A 23,811-nucleotide genomic window follows, 5' to 3' on the forward strand; every position below is an offset into this window, starting at 1 on the left:
ACAGTTACTCACTATTATGGCTCTACCATGAAGAATAAGAACAGGGTATGGTCATGGACACTACCCAGAGGGAGTGTGAGGGGGGTTTGTGGAAGGAATCTGGCTTCGATTGGAAGGTCAACAGTGGCTTCTCTGAGAATGTGTGCTATGAACTGAATTATAAGAGACACTTGAGAGCTTGCTCCTCTCTCCCTCTCCTTCCCCTGCCCTCTCTTCTTGCCAAATGAGGACACAGCAAGAAAGTGGCCACCTAGAAGCCAGAAAAAGAGCTCTCATCAGAAACTAACCATGCTGGCACCTTCATCTTCCATTTTCAGTTTCCTGAACTGTGAGAAAATAAATTTCTGTTGTTTAGGCCAACCAGTCTATGGTATTTTGTTATGGCAGTTTGAGCTGATTAAGACAAGGTGACATTTCTACCAGGTTGGAAAGAATAAGGAGTCAGCCATGTGAAGATAAGGAGGTAGGTTGTTTTAGGCAGAAAGAACAGCATGTGTAAAGGCCCTGTGGCAGCAAAAAGCTCAATGAGCTGCAGAAAAGATCAGAAATTAAGTGTGACTAAATGGCAGTAAGCCCAAGAGGAAGCAACAGAAGATGTAGCGGGAAGTCAGCAGGGGTCAAGTCATGCACAGCAGGAAGTTTGGATTTTATTCTGAGTGCAACAGGAAGCCATTGGAGATTTTAAGCAAGAGAGTGATGTGGTTTGATTTGTGCGTGTTTCTTAAAAGATCACTTCGACTACTGTGTGGAGGCTAGATGAAGGGAAGAGCAAGACTGGGTGAGAGACTGAACTTTCTAGAAAGATAAATCATTTACTGCCCCACCCCTCAAAACCCTACTTTGGTCTCTAATTATTTTTCCTATTTCAAAAAGCTGTAGATACGACATTAGATCCTTACCTTATGCCATATAAAAAATTAACTCAATGGATGAAAGACTGGGCACCTGGGTGGCTCAGTTGGTTAAGCATCCAACTGTTGATTTCAGCTCAGGTCATGATCGCATGGTTCATGAATTTGGGCCCCGCATCAGGCTCTGCTCTAATAGTGCAGAGCCTGCTTGGTATTCTCCCCCCCCCCCCCCCTCTCTCTCTGCCCCTTCCCTGCTCATGTATGCATTCTCTCTCTCCCTCTCTAAATAAATAAATAAGTAAATAAGTAAATAAATAAATAAATAAATAAACTAACTAAAAAAATGGATGAAAGACTTAAATGTAAGAGCTAAAACTATAAAGCTCTTAGAAGAAAATATAGGAGGAAAAGCTACATGATGCTGGCTTTGGCAATGATTTCTTGGATATGACACCAAAATCACAGGCAATAAAAGAAAAACAGGTAAACTGGACTGCATTCAAATTAAACAACTTGGTGCATCAAAGGATGCCATCAACAGAATGAAAAGGTTCCACACAGACTGAGAGAAAATATTTGTAAATCACATACCTGATAAGGGCTTAATATGCAACATATATAAAGAACTTCTACAACTCAATCCTTTAAAAAAAAAAAAAGCAAACAACTGGTTTAAAAATTGGGCAAAAAACTTGCAAAAAATGCAAAAACTTGCAAAAAAACAACTGGATTAAAAACTTGGGCAAAAATAGACATTTCTCTAAAGATATCAAAATGACCAATAAGCACATGAAAAGATGCCCAAAATCATTAATCACCAGGAAAATGCAAATCAAAACCACAATAAGATACCACTTGATACCTATTAGGATGACTACTATTAAAAAAAAACAAACAAACAGAAACAAAAACAGAGGGATGTCTGGGTGGGTCAGTCAGTTAAGAGTCCGACTTTGGCTCAGGTCAGGATCTCACAGTTTGTGAGTTCAAGCCCTGAGGCGGGCTCTCTGCTGTCAGCACAGAGACCACTTCAGATCCTCTGGCCCTCTCTCTCTGCCCCTCCTCAAAAATAAACATTAAAAAAAAATGTCAAGTGTTGACAAGGATGTGGAAAAATTGGTACACTGTTCGTGGGAATATAAAATGGTGTAGCCACTGTGGGAAAACAGCAATAGCGATTCCTTAAAAAACCTGAAAACAGAATTGCCATATGGTCCAGCAATTCCACTTCTGGGTACATACCCAAAGCATTAAAACAGGGTCTCCAAGAGGTATCTATATACATTCAAAGTAGCACATTCATAATAGCCAAAAGGTGGAAACAACCCAAGTATCTATTGACAAATGAATGGATAAACAAGATGTGGTCTATACATACAACAGAACATTCCTTTTTTTTTTTTTTTTTTAAATTTTTTTTTTTTTTCAACGTCTATTTATTTTTGGGACAGAGAGAGACAGAGCATGAACGGGGGAGGGGCAGAGAGAGAGGGAGACACAGAATCGGAAACAGGCTCCAGGCTCTGAGCCATCAGCCCAGAGCCCGACGCGGGGCTCGAACTCACAGACCGCGAGATCGTGACCTGGCTGAAGTCAGACGCTTAACCGACTGCGCCACCCAGGCGCCCCAGAACATTCCTTTTTAAGGAAGAAAATTCTGACACATGCTACAACATGCATGAACCTTGAGGACACTGTACCGAGTGAAATAAGCCAGTGACAAAAGGGCAAAAACCTCTGTGACTCCACTCATAATGAGGCACTTAGAGTAGTCAGATTCATAGAGGCAGAAAGTGGTTATCAGGAGGCTGGCGGGGGGCGGGGGGGGTCTTATTTAATGGGTAGGGAGTTTCAGTTTGGGAAGATGAAAAAGTTCTGGAGACGGATGGTGGAAATGGCTGCACAACAATGTGAATGTACTTAACGTACTTACAATTCGTTAAAATGGTGAATTTTATGTTACTTGTATTTGACCATAATTTTAAAAAAAGTGAATCATAAAGTGCTGTTATTGTGTCTGTTTTCTAAGTTTAAGAGTGTGGTGTGGGAATCCTTTAGAACTTGGTTCCTCAACATACTTATTACTTCGCCTCTCTGAACCTGTGTCCTTGTTGGCAATTTCAGCGTAACTGGCTTTTTAGGAGCAACACATGGGAAAGTATCTAGCTTACTGGCCGGCGTGTAGACAAGAACTGACAGCCCTTGGGGTTCTTTTTCCCCTGATACTATTCTGCTTTTTTCTCATAAGGTTCCCACTGGGTCCACCTCTGGGGGTGAGGATAGTAAGCCTGGCAAACCTCTACTGACTGTAAGATGCCCTGGGAAATCCTTTGCTTTCCTTCTAAGTCAAAACCCTCCATTAGGTCATCTTGAATTACACAGCTGCTAGGGGAGTTTGCTCTCTACAAAGAAGGATAATGATCTTGTTTCTCAGTCCTCAGTGAAGCCCCCTTTTCTACGAAGGCCGGAGTGACCGGCCACGTTCATTCCACAGCCTTAAACCCATTCCATCATCTGTCGGACAAGCCCCATTGGCAGGGAAGATCATCACCACCTCAACGTGATGGAGACCGGGTGTGCTCTGTGCCTGAAGCACATTGTCCACACATGCTCCTGCGCCTCTGGAGAGCTGCACTTCTCAGCTGACAAACCCCTAGTAAGAATTTTCACCCCCGGGGAAAGCCACGCACTTGGTTAGAGCGGCTGCTATCTTAGTGCCTGGTGCTCAGAAGGTTAAAACGCTCCCTCCTTCGTGCAAGGCCTGCATGGGACGGGTCTGACAGCTTTGGGTCGGTTGTTTGTGTTCTTTAAGCAATATTCTCTGTGTGTCTTTTCCTTCATGGGCCAGGCACCATGCCAAACCAGTGACTGCATGACTTCATTTCCTTCTCACTGCAGCCCTGAGTGCTAATTCCGTCCTCACTCCACAGATGAGCTAAGTTGGACAGCTCGCCCAAAGTCATGCAGCTCAAAAGTGCCAGCAATGGGATGCAGCCTTAGATCTGGTCTCTGCACTTTGCTGTTCACTGTTCCCCAGCCTCCCTGCCACCTGCACTAGCTCATCAAACAGTAGCCAGGGAGAGGGGCCCAGCCTGGAGGCCAAGACCAAGTGGAGTAAACATCTGGACATGGGCTAGCTCCACAGCGTCCTGTTTTTCACACATTCCTGCACCCTGCTATGGTCTGGGAGTGTGGAGACAATCTGCTCACAGTCCGGGTCGGGTTGGGAGAGACAGACCCACAAACCTCAGAACAATGTCACGGGCACAATGGCGACACATGAGGAAGAGAGGTCAATTCAGAACTAAACCTACACCTCTGGTCACAAGGGGGTGGCAACCAGCATTTACAGACAAGCACAATGTGCCGGGTCTTTCCCAGGCATGATTTTACATACTCTGTACACCTGAGTTTTGTTTCTTTTTCTTTTTTTTTAATCTTTATTTTTGAGAGACAGACAGACAGATTGAGAGCAGGGGAGGGACAGAGAGAGAGACCCAGAATGTGAAGCAAGCTCCAGGCTCCAAGCTGTCAGCACTGAGCCCGACGCAGGGCTCAAACTCACGAACCTTGAGTTTATGACCTGAGCCAAAGTTGGGCACTTAACCAACTGAGCCACCCAGGTGCCCCCCTCTTTTTTTTTTTTTTTTACTAGATAATAAACATTTATTGGACACAGAAGATGTGCCAGGCATGGGGAAAACATTTTCCATCATTTAGTCCTCCCAACACCCCCACAGGGTAGAAAGTATTTATTATTCTCAATTAACAGAGGGCAGTAAAGGAGCAAGGTTGCAGAGTCAGAAAGAGACTGAGTAGAGATTCAAATGGAGTGCTTTTCCCTGAAAATCCGGCACCTTCATTTTAACTTTGGTTTCAGCTTCTCTCCCATGGACCCAAAATACTCTGTGCCCCCCTCACATACTCTTGTTGACAATTAAAATATAAGCTCTCTAAAGGCATGGTGTTTCTCTTGCTCACCACTATGTATCTAGAACCTACAGCAGTTCCTAGTACAAATAATAATGTGCGCAAAACCCATTTGTCAATGAAATAAATGTCATTGTGTGTCTTCCACACTAGACTGGGGCATCCTTCAGGCAGGAACTGTGTCCCCTCCATGCTGTATCCCAGGTCTCAGCACAGGGCCAGGTCAGAGGAGACACAGGGTTTACTGGAGGAGGCCCAGTGGGACGGAGGAGTCCAGGTGCCTAATCCTTGAAAGGAACCAGCCACAGACTGAAGAGCTCACACTGAGCCAATTCTTCCTCCCCACCTCCTCCTCACTTCTATCCTCAACCCAGACCAACCCAGGTTCCCTGAAGGACACCTGAGCCTGACCCTGTTTGCCCTGAATCTGAAGTGACTCAGATCTGCCGTGGCAAAGGGAAATGTCAGATCATTTACCCAAAGCAGCTAATTTGTTTCTAACTAAACGGAGGGGTATTTTCTCCACTTAAGACACCACAGCCCATGGGGATCAAAGTGGGGGCAAGAGACCTGGAAAGAAAAACAGTAACGGCAACAAGGTAGGAGCACCATCCTCAGTCCGATCCAACCTTGGGGACAAATCAAACAAAATGGCTTCAGCCTAGATCAAAACACATTTGGTTCCAAACAACATGGTTTGCTGGAGTATTTAGAATCAATTTTGTTCCAAATGCTTTTTGAGATCTCAAAAATAATAGCTGCTCACTATAAAATGTTCAAATAATACAGAAATCATTTAATAAAGAAAATTTAAAACCACTATTAACATTACAGACCATTGTTACAGATAACTTGCAAACACTCATACCCTGTTTTATATAAATGGGATCTTGCTCTAATACTGTTACATAACCTGTTTCTTTCTCTCAAAAGTATGCTGTGACCATCTCTCTATATCCATAGATACAAATTAATATAATTTTTGATGACGGACTGTTATTCTAACCCAGAGGTCAACAGACTTTTTCTGTAAAGGGCCAGAGGGTAAATATTTTAGGCTTTCAGGCCACATAAGATCTCTGTTGCATATTCTTGTTTTGTTCTTTTACAATCCTTTCAAAGCATAAAAACTGTTTTTAGCTCAAGGACCGCAGAAAAACAGACTGCAGGCTGGGTCTAGTCTCACTTATGGACACTGAAGCTCCTGCATGAAATAATTTAATGAATTCCCTATTGAAAGATATGGACGTTGTTTCCACTTTTTTGTTATTATAAATAATGTTATGATAAACACCTTTGTGCACTCAGATATCTGTTGGTCTCCTTGGGAAAAAGATTCCTAGAATCTCAGAGCTGCAAGGAACCTTTACAGTGACACGGGCATTCCTTCTAAGGCACTCCAGACAAATGGCCTTGCAATTTCTGCTTGAGTATGCCCAGAGAGGGGGAACTCACCACCTGCAGGCACAGTCCAGCCCACTGTTGGGACGACTCACAGGGTAAGCAAGTTCCCTCTCTCTTTGTTGGAACTAAAGGCTGCCTCTTTTTCACCCAGTACTATTTTCCCTCTTTTTCTGCTCATGGAATCACAGACTCTAAAACTAACCCTTCTCCCTTCTGACTGTTGGAAAATAGGAGGTATTAACAGTACACATCTCAATTGTGGCTCCGTCGGTTAAGCATCTGACTTCGGCTCAGGTCATGATCTCACAGTTCGTGAGTTTGAGCCCCATGTTGGGCCCCCCTGGGGCCTGCTTCAGATTCTGCCCCCTCTCAGAGATTCTCTCCCTCTCTCTGCCCCTCCCCTGCTCATTCTCTCTCCTGTCTCTCTCAAAAACAAATAAACATTAAAAAAATTAAAAAGAAAAAGAAAAACCAGTACACACCTCATCCAGCTGTGGTGAGATCAGAGTTAATACAAGTAAGTGCTCAGTCCAAGTGAGCTGTTATGGCCAGTTGGTTAGCTGCCTTCTCAGCATCACAGGGCCATACCTGGAGCCCTCAGGTACTCCCTCAGGTTACTCCTATCTGAGTAAATAGGATACCCTCCTCTTGGGTTAACGGAGGGCCAGAGATGATGCAGGTAAGCCACATGGCCGGCACACAGATGGTGCTCAGGCCTGGCCTCCTCCCATCTCTCTAAGCAAGTAAGTGAGGCCAAATCCATTTTCTGTGGGATCTAAAACCTCAAATCCATTAATGTGGACATATGCCGCAGCAAGCAGGGCTGGCCTCTGCGGACAGGTGTCCAGGTTTCTGCCTCGTGACTGGCTGCATTCTGCCCATACCCAGATGAGGTTTCCAGTGTTTCCTACCTCACCCATCACTGCTGGTGGGGCATCAGCTTAGGCTGCACCCCCTGTCACACAGGCCCCCAGGTGGGTCTCCTCAGCTCACAACTCTGTTCATCTCCTTCTCCTTCTGAACCGCTCCAGAAATTCCCTGCCCCCTGCACATCCGCACTGTGGGCCAGGGGCTCAGCAGAGATACTGTCACCACCAAGCCTTTAATAACTGTGGTGGGTGGAATGGTGGCCCCGAGAAAGACACTTCCATGTCCCAACCCTTAGGGCCTGTGAATGTACTGAATTTACTTGGAAAAGGAGTCTTTGCAGACATCATTAAGGATCTGGAGATGAGACCATCCTGGATTCTCTGGGTGGGCTATAACGCCAGTGACAGGTGTCCTTGTAAAGGTGCAGACAGAAGCAGAGGCTGGGGTGATGCAGCCACAAGGCAGGCCTGGAGCCACCAGAAGCTGGAGGAGGAGGCAAGCAAGGACTCTTCCCAAGCGCCTTCAGAGGAAGCACCGCCCTGCAGACACCTTGTGGACTCTTGGCCTCTAGAACTGTGACAGAATACATTTCTGTTGTTTTAAGTCCATGTTAATTTGTTAGGGCAGCCCTAGAAAACTAAGGGAGTAAAGGTGCAGCCCAGAGAGAAGCATGGCTTTTGGCACCAGGTACACCTAGATTTAAGCCTCAGCCCTGTCTCTAACTAACTGTACAACCTTGGGCAAGTTCTAACTTGTCCCGAGCCTCAGTCTGCTCCTCTGCGAACTGGGAATAATGATCCTTCCTCAGGAGGGTGTGGTGAGTACCAAATGAGTTCATGCTTATGATGTCCCTAGCACACTGCTTGGCACACGCATATCATAGTGGCTTCTCTTGTCCAGACAGGGGAAAAGGGCCCAGAATGATACCTGCTGACCTGCCCTGGGGGTCCTGGGCTCCCTCCTGGCTCCTGTGCTGGCCTTTGGTAACCTGTCACCATTTTGGTGAGACACAGAGCCCTGTGCTGGAACTTCAGCACTGGAAGAGGCTCTGATCTATAACACTGAGTTCTTTTTTTTTTTTTTTTTTAATTTTTTTTTCAACGTTTATTTATTTTTGGGACAGAGAGAGACAGAGCACGAACGGGGGAGGGGCAGAGAGAGAGGGAGACACAGAATCGGAAACAGGCTCCAGGCTCTGAGCCATCAGCCCAGAGCCCGACGCGGGGCTCGAACTCACGGACCGCGAGATCGTGACCTGGCTGAAGTCGGACGCTTAACCGACTGCGCCACCCAGGCGCCCCTATAACACTGAGTTCTAACCTCCTCTCCCACTTTACAAATTGGGAAACTGAGGCCAGGAGAGGCAAAGACAGTTACACGAGGTTACGCAGAGTGTCAATTCTCCTGACTCCCGAGAGGCCAAGTTCTTTCTTCTCTACCAAGCTGTCCTCCTAGCAGCTAACTCTCAGATGAAGGGTTCAGGTGGCTGAGGCCAAAGGGAAAGGGGCACTCCCGTCCAAGGCTTCAGCATTCCTGATGAAGGCCTGGGCTCTTACTAGATGCCCACATTCTAGGTCCCTGTGTCCAATGATTAGCCAATATCAGGGAGGTCGGTGGATGGAACCATCCCCCTCCCCATCATCATTTTCACCATCTCTATCACAGCAGCTACGCTGACTCAGTGCTTACACGGGCTTGACATAGTCTATAGAATTCTATCGTGACATTTACATAGATTACCTTGTTCCATTGCTCCAACAACCCTATGCAATTGCTACCATTATCATCCTTACACACAGGAGGAAAATGAGACTCGGGGAGTGTACTGGGTTGAATAGGTCCCCCCCCCCAAATTCATGTCCACCTGGAACTTCAGATGTGACATTATCTGGAAATAGGGTCTTTGCAAATGTCACTAAAATGAAGTCATACTAGATCAGCATGGGCCCTAAATCCAATGTGACTGGTGTCCCTATAAGAGGAAGCACAGAGACATACACGGAAGGAACATAGCCATGTGAAAACAGACGCAACCACTGCAGAGATGCAGCACAAGCCTAAGCGATGCCAAAGATTGCCAGCAACCACCCGAAGCTAGGTAAGGGGGAATCCTTCCCGAGAGCCTTTGGAGGGAGCATGCCATGCCTGATTTCACACTTCTGGCCTCCTGAACTGTGAAGGATACATTTCTATTGTTTTAAGCCACCCAGTTTATGGTCATTTGTTACGGCACCCCTAAGAAATGAATACAGAGGGCTTAATCGTCTTGCCAGCCGTGGCCTCAAACACAGAAGCAATCAATGTCTGTTAAAATGGCTCCACTCCCCAGTTCTCCCAACAAAGGGACTCTTTTTTCCCTCCCATCAGGAATATAGAATGTTAGCACTGAAAGGAAAGGTGGCTGGTGAGAGTATTTACTGAGCACTAACTATGTGCTGGTTGTCCTAAGTAAGTGCCACAAGTGTGTTCCTATCCCACTGAATCTGCACAGGAGGTGAGCATTATCCCCATTCCACAGGTGAGGAACGTTGAGGCTCGGGGAGTGAAGAAACCCACCAGAAGTCCCATAGCTAGGAGTGGCGGAATTCGGCCTTGGCTCCCACTGACTCCAGAACCCACTAGCTTAACCTCTACCCCATCTTCTTCTCCCAGTTTGTCAAGGTCAATCCCTCTGCTTTACAAATGAGAAAACCGAGGCACAGCCACAGCAGTGATCACAAAGGCTCGGCCCACTGTGGGGAATAAATAGCTTAAATAAAGCATCTGCCAGCCAGCCTGGGTCCAGTTGGGGCTCCCTGTGTTTGTAGACAAAGGGCGGTTGCTCTTCCCGCTGACAAAACAAGCCAGGCTGGGCAGCAAGGGCTGCAAGCTGTGTCCCTGCCCACCATTTAACAGGAGTGGCAAGTCGCCAGAAATTAATTAGCTGTCTCAGTTTTGGCAAAGCCTAAGGAAGGAAAGTGGTTAATTATAACAAGGCATGTCACAGGAGATGATTAAAGGCTGGAACATGGAAATAAAGGGCCCTGAGTTGAACATGAGTTGGGGGGCAGGGAGGTCAGGTCAAGCTCAGCAATAAACAGAGCAGACACCTTGTGCAGTTCATGCTCATGTAAGCCAGGGAAGAGAAGCTCCTCTCCATCAGCCCAGCTCTGCTTCTGGCTTAACGATGGCTGGACCAAGGAATGGGGCAGCCAGACACAACAGAGGCCCCAAGAAAGCAGAGTTCCTCAAGTGTGGCATGTCAGCCCATGGGTCTCTGGAAATAGGACACATCCCTCCCACAAACACCTACGGACATGCTGCCTGAGGGTCAGACCCTAGGTTGGGGCTCCAGCTCTGAACAAAGGCTACTCCCCCTGCCCCACACCTGCTCATCTGAAGAGGGAGAGATGAGCAGTCAAGTGTTTGGAAAAATATGTGCGGACGGGGGACACAGGACACTGTGGGAACACAGAGGAGGGGGTCTGTTGGCCTGGGGGCAGCAGAGAAGGCTCCCTGGAGGAGAGATTTACTAAGCTGAGAGGCAAAGTGTTAATCTAGAGAGAAAAGAGGTCTGAGGCTCCCACACATCTTCCCTCTTGTCTTGTAGTTGGAGGATTTTTATTATAGATCCCAACTACTCCATAGAGAGAAGCTCATTAACAAAGTGTCAACTAGATATTTAGGAAACAGAGATGTCTCTTTAGGACCAGGGACTGAACTAGGAAATAGGATAGAAGATGAACGGGGCACAGTTCCCACCCTCCAGGAGCCACCAGTGTAAAATGGAAAGCAAACACCACATTACAACTAGAAAACACTGTGTCATGACCACGTGTGTCTCCCCTCATTCTATGTGACAGGCACGGACAAAGGCACTTGATTTACATCATTGCATTTCACCCTCACAACAAATGACTGTGGTGAGCACTATCGCTGCATTTGGCAGACTAGTGGACTGAGGCTCAGAAAGGCAGAGAAATTTGCCCAAGGTCACACTGCCTTTAGGTTGTAGTACCAGGACTTAAGCCAGGGTCTGTCTGATTCTATGATGATTAGTTTTATGTGTCAACTTGGCTGGACTATAGTACCCAATTATTTAATCAAAACGAATTTAGGTGCTGCTGTGAAGGTATTTTGTAGATGTGGTTAATATCTGCAATCAGCTGACTATAAGGAAATTATCCTTGGTAACGAGGTCAACCTTAAGAGCAAAACTGAGCTTTCCCAGGGGAAGAAGAAATTCTGCCTGTTGATTGCAGCATCAGCTGTTGCCAGAGAGTTTCCAGCCGGCCACCCTATCCTACAAATTTCAGACTTGCCTTGCCAGACCCCACACTGCATAAGCCAATTGCTTGAGATAGATGCTACTGGTTCTTTTTTCTGGCGGGACTATGTCTGATACAGACCTGAAAGCCCAAACTCTAGGCTGAGATTGATGCTGGGAGCCACACACTCTCCTCACGAGAAAAGGGAAATGACACCAGCCACCATGCAAGCGTTGTAGAGGCTGAGATTTCACAAGGTCCCCTGTATGCAGCCTTATATCATTACCAAAGCACATGCTCATTTTTGCCATAGTTGTATATGATGGATCCTTGAATTAATCTGAGTCCTTCCATTGCTAAGTACATGTCCCACAATTCCATGTAAAAATATTACACACCAGTTTGTCATTCTTAGTGACCACTCTGTGGGTGATACAGGGATGGTTCAGTTTGCCTAACCTGTCCCTGGCCCCCAAGGGATATGCTTTGAGGACAAGGGGCAAGGCAGGCCCTGTGCAGAGGACTTCACATCCATTCTCTCCTTTGACCCACACATATATTCCCACTTTGTTCATGGAAAGAAACTGACCCACAGAGGAGAGGTGCTTATCTAGGAGTTCAGAGTGCACAGAACCAGGATCCAAAGTCAGATATACCAAAAAGCCCAGGTTTTCCACCTCTAGGCCTCAGACCATGCTGTACATTACTTAGGACATATCCCTCTATGGGAATGAGGGAATTCCCTCTATGGGAATTCACACGGAATTTCACCTGTATTTTATTTATCAACAATTTATCATTTTAATGACTCTACAACTCAGTCTACCCTGCTCCGTGGCCTCTCCTAAACGCCAGCAATATACAAAAGTCATTTTCCACAGTTGGAATCAGAGAGTGTCATGAATTTGACCTTCTTCTCAGCCATTGCTTCACGGTCTCTTTGCACACGCAGGCTCTGGGAGTTATGGGGGCCTCAGTTCAAAGGCTGACTGCCATTTATTAACTGTGGCCCTGGGCAAGTGAATTATCATCTCTGAGCCTCAGTGCCCTCCTCTGTCAAATGGAGAGAAACATGGTGCCAACCTCATAGAGTCGGGAGGATTAAATGAGATAATATACAGGAGGCACTCAGCACAGAGGTGGCCACCTTGTCAGCATTCAAGAAAGGTCAGCAGTGCTATTTCTGGTGTGAAGCCCTGTGGAGTCAATATGCCATGCTTTGCCATTGAACCCTCTCTTATCTGGGATGACAGGACTGAGCAGGTGAGGAGAGTGTCTTAGGACTACTTGCCCCTCCCAGCAGCATAGCCCTGTGGCCATGTGCTGGCCTCCACTTCCTGCCCTGCCTCTCCCAAGGAGGAATGGAAAATCACTAGATGTGGGGCTTTCCCAGCACTCCAGGAGGATGAGTTTTTGTAACCAAGGGAAACAGATCATCTCCATCTGTACTGCAGGGGCATCTGGGCCAGGCGAAGCAGGTTTTCTCCCTCAGCTTAATCCCTGTCCCAGGTTCCCAAGAGCTGGGAAACCAGCCAGAAGACATCATTATTACCAACAACTTCCTGTTCCGGGCCAGGCCCTGAGCTAGGGCCATACATCATCTCCATTAACCTTCACTGTTCCCTCTGCCCAAAACACTTCCACCCAGGGACAGGCCTCTGCTTAGTTGTCTCCTCCTCCCCAACCTCACTAGACACAACTGCAGCCCCGCCATTCTCCCTCCCCAGTGCTGTCTTAGTTGGCTTCATTGCCTATAGCCTTGGCCTTACACCAACTTATGTATTGCCTATCTTTTCCCCCACTAGAACGTCAGCTTCATAAGGCAGGGACTGTGTCTTGATCGCTGTTACATGCCCAGCCCCTAGAACCATGCCCAGTAGGAGGAGGGACTGCTGGATGTATGCCTGCCACAACCCCACGATGCACGTGATGGTCTTTCATCCCCATTTTACAGATGAGAAAACAGGCTCAGTGAGGTGAGCCCAAGGGTGGATGGCCAGCAAGAAGCAGACCTAGGTTTGAACCTCAGTCTGTCTGCCCCTGACGGATGTGGCCACCTTGCCAGGTGCTAGCTCTGCCCCAGGAATCTTGGACTTCTCTGGGCCTGTGAGATGTTGTCAGTGGTCCCCAGGCCAGGCTGCCCTGAGCAGGAACCCACTGCCCTTGCTCCTGGGTACAGCTATTTCTAGATACCCTTTGGCTCGCCCTTAGCCCAGTTAATCCCAGGTGTGGAAAGAGATGCAATAAGGGATAAGGGGTTAGGAAAGGCAAGTTCCAGTCCTGCCTTGACCACTAACTCAAGAGACACTGAACCTCTCAAGCCTCTGTTCCTTCATTTTTGTTTTTATTTTTTTAAGTATTTTTCAAATGTTTATTTTGAGAGAAAGAGGGGGCGGGGGAGAGAACATGAAACGGGGAGGGACAGAGAAAGGGGGAAAGAGAATCCCAAGCAATCTTTGCACTATCAGCGCAGAGCCCAATGTGGGGCTTGATCTCACCAACCATGAGATCATGACCTGAGCCAAAATCAAGAGTCACTTGCTTAACTGGCTGAGCCACCTCGGCACCCTGTTTCCCTCATTTTTAAATCAGAGGGGCTGAACTTGACATACAGGTGGCAGAAGATAGGGTAATGGTTAAGAGTATGGGCTCTGAGATCAGAATGACCCAATTTCAATCTGACTCTGGGCCTTTGAGCAGGTTGCAGAATTTCTCTGTGCCTCAAGTTTCCTCATCTATAAATGTGGGCAACAAACTCACCTCATATGGGTCTGGGAGATTAAACTGGGATACTGTATATGCATCTCTAAGCAGACTGCCTGGCACAAAATAAGTAAAGAGAATCATCATCCATGATTCAAAGCTCTAAGCCTTGGTGAAAAGGTTACCTCTGCAGGGGAGAAGGGGGTGCCGTCTCCACCTCTCCCTGTGTTGTGTTTATTAGATGGGGCTTTTTGACCTCACAGGACTTTGAAGTTTGAGTTCTTTCAATTTATCAAGACTCAGAAAGCTACAGAAGACAAGACTCTTTCTGTACACACCCGCCCTGGCCAGAGACAAAGCTGTTGATTTCTGCAGCTGCACTGGGAGCTATAAATCAATAGAACCCAAGCCAGACACCCCATCCCACCCCATATCCCCCAGCTGGTAACAGGGCTGCTGCAGCCTGCATGATGGTAAATTGCTAATTTAAGCCAGGCTTTCTGCTCAAGCCCACGATTATCCCTCTTCCTGTGCATGTTATGATGTTCTGGGTAGCCAATTGGATTTAAAGGTCCCAGGACTCGGAGGTTAATGAAATCATGCCTTGCCCTTGCACAGCTTCCAGGCATCATCTGCCAGGAAGGGGAGAAGGGAAATCTGAGATCACAGCATCTCTGAATTTCAGATTTGGGAAGAGGAGCCTAAAATTACGTTTATCTTTTCTCCACCCAAATCCCCAGTGCCATGCCTCCACCCAGTGGTTTTCCAGTGTCCTCTTGCATACCTTCAGAGATGGGAAGCTCCCTACATTACACAGCAGCCCGTACCTTCTTGGAGAGCTTTGACTGTTAGAAAATTCCTTGTAAAAATAATAAGAGGTGTGCACAAATGTAAGTGTTCAAGAATCTTCACAGATGCATTGTTTAGATTGACATAATATTGGGAATAACAGAAGTCCCCCCCAAATAGAACACATTTATACAATGCAGCCATCAAAAAATTATGTTTTCAAATAGTGTTGATAACTTGACAACATGCTTATGATATAATGTCAAGTGAAAAGACAGCTTACAAACTACTGTATATAACATGATCACTATTCCAATACTGTGATCCTGATATTATTAAAACACACCGACACAGAAGCAGAGAGAGAGAAAGGGACGGAGAGAGAGGGAGAGATGGGAAGGAAATACACCAAAATAACAAAGCTTTTCTCCTTTAGTGAGATTAGGGGTAATGACTGTCTCTACTTAAACTTCTCCATATTTTCTGCAATAACTACTATGTTACCTCTACAGCAAAAGAAAATTTTTAATATTGAGCTAATAAAACTTCCCTGTAAGATCTACCCAATAATTCTAGTTCCTCTGGGGCTCAATAAATGTTGGTCGAATGAATGAGAAGCAAGCCTTTGAAATAGACACGATAGAAAATGTTCACTGAAAACTTGCCAAACGCCTAGTTCTGTACTGAAGTCCTTCACATCACGCCTCATAAACTTCTCAAAACCACCCTATGAAGGTCTAATGCTACTCCCATTTCACAGATGAGAAAACTGAGGCTCAGAGAGGTTGTGCATGTATTGCCTACGCTCACTCGCTTAGGAAACGGCACAGCTGGGCCATGATCCCAGGTCAGTCTTGCTCTGATGTCAGGGCTGTCGACTGCTGTCAGCCCACACAGAGGCCTCGGAGATTTGCAGACAGCAATCTGCCAGTTCCTCCCTTGCTCTACCTAGACGTTGCCAGCTCTCGCTCCATGTGTCTCATGGACAGTGGTGGCAGAGTGGACATGGAGTGCGTTTGGAGTCAGAAAGGCCTGGGTTTGCACCTTTCGGGCTGTGAGAGCCACCTGCTCCCTCTGAGTCTCCTGGTCCTCATGTGTAAATAAGAATCTACAGCCCCCATTGCAGGGCTGCAGAAACCTCTGGCACATAGCAGGGCTCAGGAGAGGCTTCTTGGTACCCTTGGTGACTCTGGGCCCACCCCAGTGGATCTGTGAGTTACATGCTCCCCAGGGAACAAACCCGAGAGCTGGAAAAGTGTCAGGCTGGGGGCAAGGCCAGGAGAAGCAGTGGAACACGGGCCAGGGCAGCCGCTTGACTTCCCCGAGGTCTCACCAGGGCTCACCTGGCCCAGCCTCCGGCCTTCTTGACAGTCTGACAGCATTCCATTTTAGAAAGGGGACAACTGAGGCCAGGGTTTGATGACCCATTCGAGGTCCCACAGCTCTCTCCTGTCACCCTGAGCCAGCCTCTCGGGTTTCCCTGCACTGAGGCCCTCCGCCTCCATCCTGCCCCGTGCCCATCCACACCCAGTTCATCATCCTCTTGAACACCATTCCGCACAGATCACTCTGAAGTCCTCTTCACCATGACCTGTGACTCAAAGCTCCCACATTTCCCACTATGGTCCCCTTCCCGTGGAACCTGAGAACCCATCCAGCCTCAGCTCCCACTGTCCAGACCTGCAGCCTCTGGCCCCTAACCCAATCATGCCGGCCTGTCTCCAGGCCTCTCCTCAGATGCACCTCATCCTCCCCACCAGAGCAACTCCCTCCAATTACCTGGGGCTGGGCCATGTTGCTCTTTGAACATTCCTCTAACACTGGGAATTGTGGAAGGCAGAGACCAGCCTGGGTGGATGCATCACTGGCTCCAGGGCCTAGCCATGCTGAGGACATCTACTTGCAAGGCATATGTTGCTTTTGTCCCTGAAGCCTCTCTGCTTTCACAGCCCCCTGAGCCCCTGATACTCAGCTCAACCACTGTGACATTCCCTGCCCTCAGCAGCTCTCCGTCATCCTGCAAACCTCTCTTTGCTCTTGCTGTTCCCTCTGCCTGGAATGCTCCACCCCCACCTCTCCAAGTAGCCAACTGCCATTGCTGCTTCGCGACTCAGCACCACTCAGCACGCGCAGTACCTCCTCTGGCCAGGTCAGGGCCTTGCCCTGGACTCCCCACAGCTCCCAGAAGATTCGATTGTCCCTGGAGCTGTAACTAAGGGGCGGGGGGTGAGGGATGCTGGGGAACATGGCTGTGTTAGAAGCCAGAGGCCAGGCTGAAGCTTAAGCTGAGGGTCTGGGCCATGGGACCTAAGGCTGGATAGGCCCGGAAGGGGTCAGCATCAGCTGATGCTTGCTGTATGAGTAAATGGGCAGACGATTCAGGAAGCAGGAAAGAGCCCAATATGGAAAATGTAAATAATCAGGTCCCACAGTCATGCTCTGCCCGCCTAGAGCAGCTGCAGGGGTGCTGGTTAATCATAGCACCTGACACACACTGAGGGCCTACTATGTGCCAGGTGCTGTGCTGTGGCCTTTACATGCATGAGCTCATCTAATCATCCCCAAACTTATCCTGATCACCCCAGTTTCACAAATGCAGAAATGAGGCTCAGAGAGGGTAAGCTGTTTGCCCAAAGCCACACCACTAGGACACAGTCGGGCTGGGATGGAGACCTGGCAATACCTGATCCCCAGATGTGACCTCTACCACTGCACCATGTCACCTCAGTGGAATCTCTCCTGGCCTAGGGACCCTGGGTCCACAGACCCCAACCCAGGCAAGAGAGGGGAGGGAGACAAGAAGTTAATGGCCTCCAAAAACAAGATGGGGACTCAGAGCTCCCAATCCTGCAAAGTTGACACTTTAACACCTATCCCAGCAACCCCTGGCACCTCAGTAGTAGAAAGAGGGGACACCCATGGGGCGCCTGGGTGGCGCAGTCGGTTGAGCGTCCGACTTCAGCCAGGTCACGATCTCGCGGTCCAGGAGTTCGAGCCCCGCGTCAGGCTCTGGGCTGATGGCTTGGAGCCTGGAGCCTGTTTCCGATTCTGTGTCTCCCTCTCTCTCTGCCCCTCCCCCGTTCATGCTCTGTCTCTCTCTGTCCCAAAAATAAATAAAAAACGTTGAAAAAAAATTTAAAAAAAAAAAGAAAGAAAGAAAGAAAGAGGGGACACCCAGAACCCATTCACCTGTCACAACCCTGCCCCAGTCCATGCTGTCTGGCCCACCCTCCTTTCCCTGCTCTGCACTGCAGTTAGGATGGGAGGGAAAACATGATGCTTCACCAATATCAGCATGTCATCTTTAGGAAAAAGGTGTTTATGAGTCAGATACTATGATCCACATTTTGCAAATGAAGAAATTGAGGTGCAGTGTGGCAATCCAATTCATTAAAGAACTTAGTAGGTGGCAGAGCCCGCACTTGATACAGGAGTCGTCAGAAGAGACAGGGGCCGAGGGCGAGACCAAGTGGCAGAAAAGCACATGGCCTAAAACAGTCACGAAGAGGCAGGCTGGGCTAGTTACATGCAGCGGGCAGGGTGGGAGAGGTAGGGATGGTCAAAGACACACAGCAGGGTTCAAACCCCCTGAAACCAGGATCTGGGAGAGGTGCAGGCAGGGAATCAGGGCAGGCTGTGGAACAGACAGGAGGCCATGTGGAAAAGCATCAACTCCATTCTCCTGCCTGGATTCTGGGGCCGATGAACCAGGAAGTCCTGGGTCATGCAGAGGGAGGATAGACAGGGTCACCTGTCAGAGATGGGGACCTGCTAAGCCCTTCACACTCTGCCCTACCCAGTAAGCCACCAGTGGGAACTCCTGGATTCCAGCCCTGCTCAGGACACTGACCACCCAGAAAGAGGGGCTGTTGGGAGACTGCTCTGAGGACCCACAGGGCCACCATACTGGCTGAACTCACACTGCAGGACTAAGGGGCGATGCTCTGCCTGGGGACTAGATGTCCCCCCAAATCCTGCTCATATTCACAGAAGCCGCGGAAGCCACAGGTCATTGGCTGGATGTGTTAAGAGCTCCATGTGTTAAGAGCACAATTCCCAGACACCCCTCTCATGTCTCTGGAAGGATGAGTGGGTTTCTCAAATGGATGTGTGATGTAGGGAGAGGGCCAGAGTGTGGGGGAGGCAGGACTGGAGGGTGCTTCGTGATGTGGGATTCCAAGAGTCTTTTTTCTCAGCCCCTCATCCATGTCAAGCTTCTCATCAGGGGCTCCTCTCTTTGTTTCTTTTTTTTTTTTTTTTAATGTTTTATTTTTTGAGAGAGAGAGAGAGTAAGCAAGTGGAGTGCACGACTGGGGGAGGGGCAGAGAGAAAGGGGGACAGAGGATCCGAAGCAGACTCTGTGCTGACAGGCTGACAGAAGAGAGCTCATCTCAGGGCTCCAACTCACAAAGTGTGAGACCATGACCTGAGCCAAAGTTGGACGCTCAGCCGACTGAGCCACCCAGGAACCCCTCTCTGTTTCTTATTACCCCCTCCTCATCCTTCAGCTCCTCAGAGACACACATCAGGGGCTCCCAAAGCCCCCCCCCCCGCTCCCCCCCGCACTGTCTCATCGGCTGCTACAATTACAAGTCTGTTAGATGACTAGCGGATGATTGTCATTTCTCCCACCGTGAGGGCAGGGATGGTGTACTTTCCTCACCATTGTATCTCAGCATCTAGCACAGTGTACCATAGAATTTTCTTGAATGAGTTAATTCTTTTCATTCCTTTGCATACAGACGATTCCTTTCTCAAAAGCAGTAAATGGCTCAGCTACAACATGTTAATCCTCACCACAGCCCCGGACACATTGTTCTTATTCCCACTTTACAAGGGAAGAAATGAGCTCCAGAAAGGTAAAGTCAGTAGCCCAAACACACAGCAGGTAAATGGCTTTGAACTCAGGATTCCAACTTAGATATGTCTGGCTTCAGAGCCCCACCTCTGCCACTGTACCAACCCGCTCTCCCACCCTAAGGGTTTCCCTTTGGAAACCTACCCCTGCCCTCAACTGCTGGAGCTCAGGACTGGCACGCAGAATCCATTCCTTCAACCATTCATTCATTCAACCAATCAGCTAACTCACTTTTTGGTTGTGCCAAGCCCTGCATGGGGTGGCAGGAAACCAGACAGATTAGGGGCCTCTCTTCAGCCTGGGCTCCCTTCTCTCCACTGCTCTCAGGACTTTGCCAGCAGAAGCAGAGCCCCAGGCAGCTGCCCTACCATTAGTCTCTCCATCAGTGGGGGAAGAATTAAGTGCCAGCGCCATCATCACCCCTCCCTCCAAGGACAGCACCCTAAACTACACAGGCCAAAGAATGTGTAGGATCACAATCTTTTTGTCTCCATTGTTCTCTGATGATTCTAGGACAAGAGGAGGAACAGAATTCTGCCCCCTTCTTCCGTGAAATTCTTTGACTGTCCTCTACCCCAGACAGCTCTGGAAAAAGTTCTAGACTTGGAGTCACAAGACCAGGGTTTTCGCTCCAGGTCTGGAGCTAGCTGTAGGACCTTAAGTCATCCTGTGTCTCTGAACCACAGATTCTACATCTGTAAAAATGGAGGCATCATATTGAGGATCTGATGCTTATCCCACAGGCTTATAGGTGAGGATTAAATCATTCAGACCCAGAGATAGCTATCACATAGATGATTGGCCCAGGAAATGTCTTAGCAACATGGGGACCTATGGGGGCCAGCTATATGGCTTGCAAGAGGCATTTGATGATGGGATTTGGGGAAGGTTGGTTGGAGCAGCCCTAGCAAGCTGAGCCCAGAGCATACGCTGAGGGGACCCTCAGAAGTGAGAGGCCTTCCCCTGGCTCACAGGTAGTGGGGGAGATGTGCTCATCGGCCCAACATCCAGAGCCCCTAGAGAAGAGGCCGGGAATGGCACTGAGCACATTGACAGGGCTCTTCCCAGACTCCAGCACCTAGAGTTCCCCAGAGAGCATACGTGCCAGGAACCTGGAACTCAGAATTTTAGCTGCCCTCAGGCCCACTTAGGACAAGTACCTCCTTCTTTAAAAGGCACTAGATTCCGAGGCATCTGGAAAATTCCTCCTCTTCATCACACAGACAGCTTCCATTTATCGGATCCAGGCACCAGGCCAGCTGCATTTTATATGTTTGCTCACTGACACTTCACAAAAACTCTGTTGAAGAAGGTTCTATTATTACCCCATTCAAAAATGAAGAAACTGAGACTCAAAGCGGTTAAGTAATTTCCCCAAGTCACAGAGCCATTTCGTGGCAGAGCTGGGATTAATACTCAGGTTGGCCCCACTCTAAAGCCTGTACTACCTCCAAAGACAAGGTGAGGAGAATGATGAACAAAAATGCACAGCAAAGATCAATCCTGCTGTGCTCGGGGGAATTTTCCCAGGGTAGCTGGTAATGAGTCATTGAAAGCACAGGAGATTCTTGTGCCCTCCGCTCTTCCTGGGGGAGCAAAGATTCCCCCAGAGATAATTGATGCCAAAGCTCCTTCAACACCCACACACCCATCCGATGCTCCAACGCATGTGGCCCTCCCCTGCAGAGACCCCATACTCTGCAATTCAGACTCCAGAGATCGGGTCTCCATTCTTCAGACAGGGAAAATGAGACAGATGGGGCAGATGGTGTGGGACAAGGGGACTGGGGTGCCCTCTGTGATGGGCACCAGTGACTGGACTGAGACCACAGTTCACGTTCCCAACCTCTGAGTCCACAATTTGCCCTCTGCCCTGCTTGGTGGCACCACAGCCCAGAGAGGTTTAGGGCTGTGCCCTTGGTCAACCAGCATGGATGACCCATTTCCACCTAACAGTAAATACAAGGGCATCTTTGTTGTTATAAGGATAGGAGATTCCTTTCTATCCTTTTTTGCCCATGTCTGAAATAGCAGAACTGGGTCAGGAGGCTGCTGCTTCCAGGCAAGCCGATGATGTTTTAGATTCTCTGAGAAAGTCCCAGCACGCTAAATAGACACCAAGAAGAGAACTTCTCTTCCGGAGGCAAAAGCTCAGCTCCACTCCCACCCAAATAAAACACCGTTGCCTCTAGCAGAAAGAAAAGCCTGTTAGAGAAGAGGAGAGAATGAAACAGGGCATTTGTGAGGAGCTGAAGCCTCGCTGAATCGCATCCAGACCTGGAGACCAGATGGCCACTGAGGAGGGAAGCAGATTACTGCCTGGCTGGCCCACAGCTGCTGCCCCCTGCACCCAGGAACCACAGGCCCTCCATCAGCAAATGCACACACAGGGGAACAAACACAAAGATCCGAAGCCACTCCGGATGCTCTCCTCCCCCTTGGGTTTCAAAGATTTGACAAGAAACAACACAGTCACGGGCTCATATAGAGAGAATCACCAACTGACAGTGTGGGACAAGCACACACCAACACAGGAACCCCAAGAGACGGGCATCAATGGGATTTGGTAAGTGCCCCCACTGAATGGTGCAGATACACAAGCACTCCCCTGTCCCCCGACCAGCACAGACAGCTGTCTCCCCAGAAGCCCGCCCCCAGGACGTTTTTAGAGGTCCAAACATTCAATACATTTGTACCGTCACAAACACAGAATCACCCACTCATATACTGACAGACCACTAACTGTCGCCAAACTATCCCACATAGCCTAATGCAGAAGCAAGGGGGGCGGGGGCGCGAACAAATGATCAAATGTTATTTAGACACACACATACACACACACACACACACACACACACACACACACTCACTCACTCACTCTCGGTGTCCGTCTCTCAATGGAAGCGGTCTCCTAACTTGCCCCCGGGCTCCCCCTGCAGGAAGTGCGGGGGCGGGGGGCCCGGGGAGCCCCGGGCCCGAGGTCAAGGGGGCCGGTCCCCGGTCCCCACCGTCACCCCGGGGTGCCAGCCCGCAGTGGACTCACCGGACGATGCCAAACATGACAAGAATGTTGCCCAGAAGCCCCACGGCACACACGGCCGAGTAGAGCGCGGTGATGGCGATAGCCAGGGCGAGGGACGAGGCGCTCCGGGCGCCCGGCGGCCCCGACGCATTGGCGCCGGCGCTGGGGAAGGCGCTGGGGAAGGCGTCTGAAGAGTTGGCTAGGAGCGGGGGCTGCAGCTCGGCGTCCGCAGAGGGGGACGGCTCCATGGCGGCCGGTGCCGCGTCCCTCCCCGCCGTGCGCCCTGGGCGCAGAACCCCGGTGCGAGGGACGCGCCGAGGGCCAAGGCCGGGGCCCCGACGCCGCGGGCTGCAGCGCCCGGGCCGCCGGGCTGGCCCCGCGCCCCCTCCGTGCGCCTGGCTCCCCGCCCGCCCGCTCTCCTCGCCCGGAGCGCTCTGAGCGGGAGCCGCTGCGGGCTCCTTGGACGCGCCCGCCGCGCGCACCACGTGGCCCGGAGGCGGCCGCCAGACTGCGCCCGCGACCGGGGGCGGGCGCTGCACCACCGGTTTAGAGCTGGGCCGGGGAAGCTTCCCACTCCTCCCTAGGGATGCTCCGCGGGTTCGGGTGCACCCCTACCCTGGACGGGGTCACCTCCTCACCCTTTGCCGCTTTGGAGTCAGAAGGACCTGGATGTGAATCCCACCTCCGTACACTAGCGAAAAGTGACCTTGAGCTAGTCACTTAAGCTCTCTCAACCTCATTTTCCTCGTCTGTAAAAAGAGGATCATCGGACCACCTCTCTCAGAGGGTTGTGGTGGAGATTGAGAGGACTGGAGTAATGAGTGCCAGGCACAGAGTAAGTGTTTCATAAACAACATTATTAGCCATGATATTCTTGCACCCCATTCATTTGTTCAACAGTTATTTTGGGGTTCCGAATATAAGAACCGGGTGCTATTGGGGATCTATCCATTAGAGCACAAAAACAGATGTGAAGCCTACCTCCTAGGGTTTACAGCTCATTGGCGAATCAATCCTAAGATTATACTACTGAAGACAAAGTGAAGCAAAGCAAGACATTCCTGTGGCAGGACCAGCAAAACCCACAGGTAAGCACAGTTTCCCCGAGGAAATGACAACTCAAGCCAGATGTGAAGT

General features: G+C 49.3%; 1 protein-coding gene across 1 annotated transcript in view; it reads right to left on the reverse strand.

Moving 5' to 3' along the window:
* OPRD1 (opioid receptor delta 1) overlaps positions 1 to 22,926 on the reverse strand; it is a 32,550-nt gene extending 9,624 nt beyond the window's left edge. Inside the window, exon 1 of the mRNA XM_047871671.1 lies at positions 22,696 to 22,926. Within this exon, the coding sequence (XP_047727627.1) occupies positions 22,696 to 22,922 (227 nt within the window). The 5' untranslated portion in view covers positions 22,923 to 22,926. The remainder of the gene's footprint in view (positions 1 to 22,695) is intronic.
* Positions 22,927 to 23,811: the final 885 nt, after the last annotated feature.

Source organism: Prionailurus viverrinus, chromosome C1 (assembly GCF_022837055.1).
Source record: "Prionailurus viverrinus isolate Anna chromosome C1, UM_Priviv_1.0, whole genome shotgun sequence".
NCBI classification, from domain to species: Eukaryota; Metazoa; Chordata; class Mammalia; order Carnivora; family Felidae; genus Prionailurus; species Prionailurus viverrinus.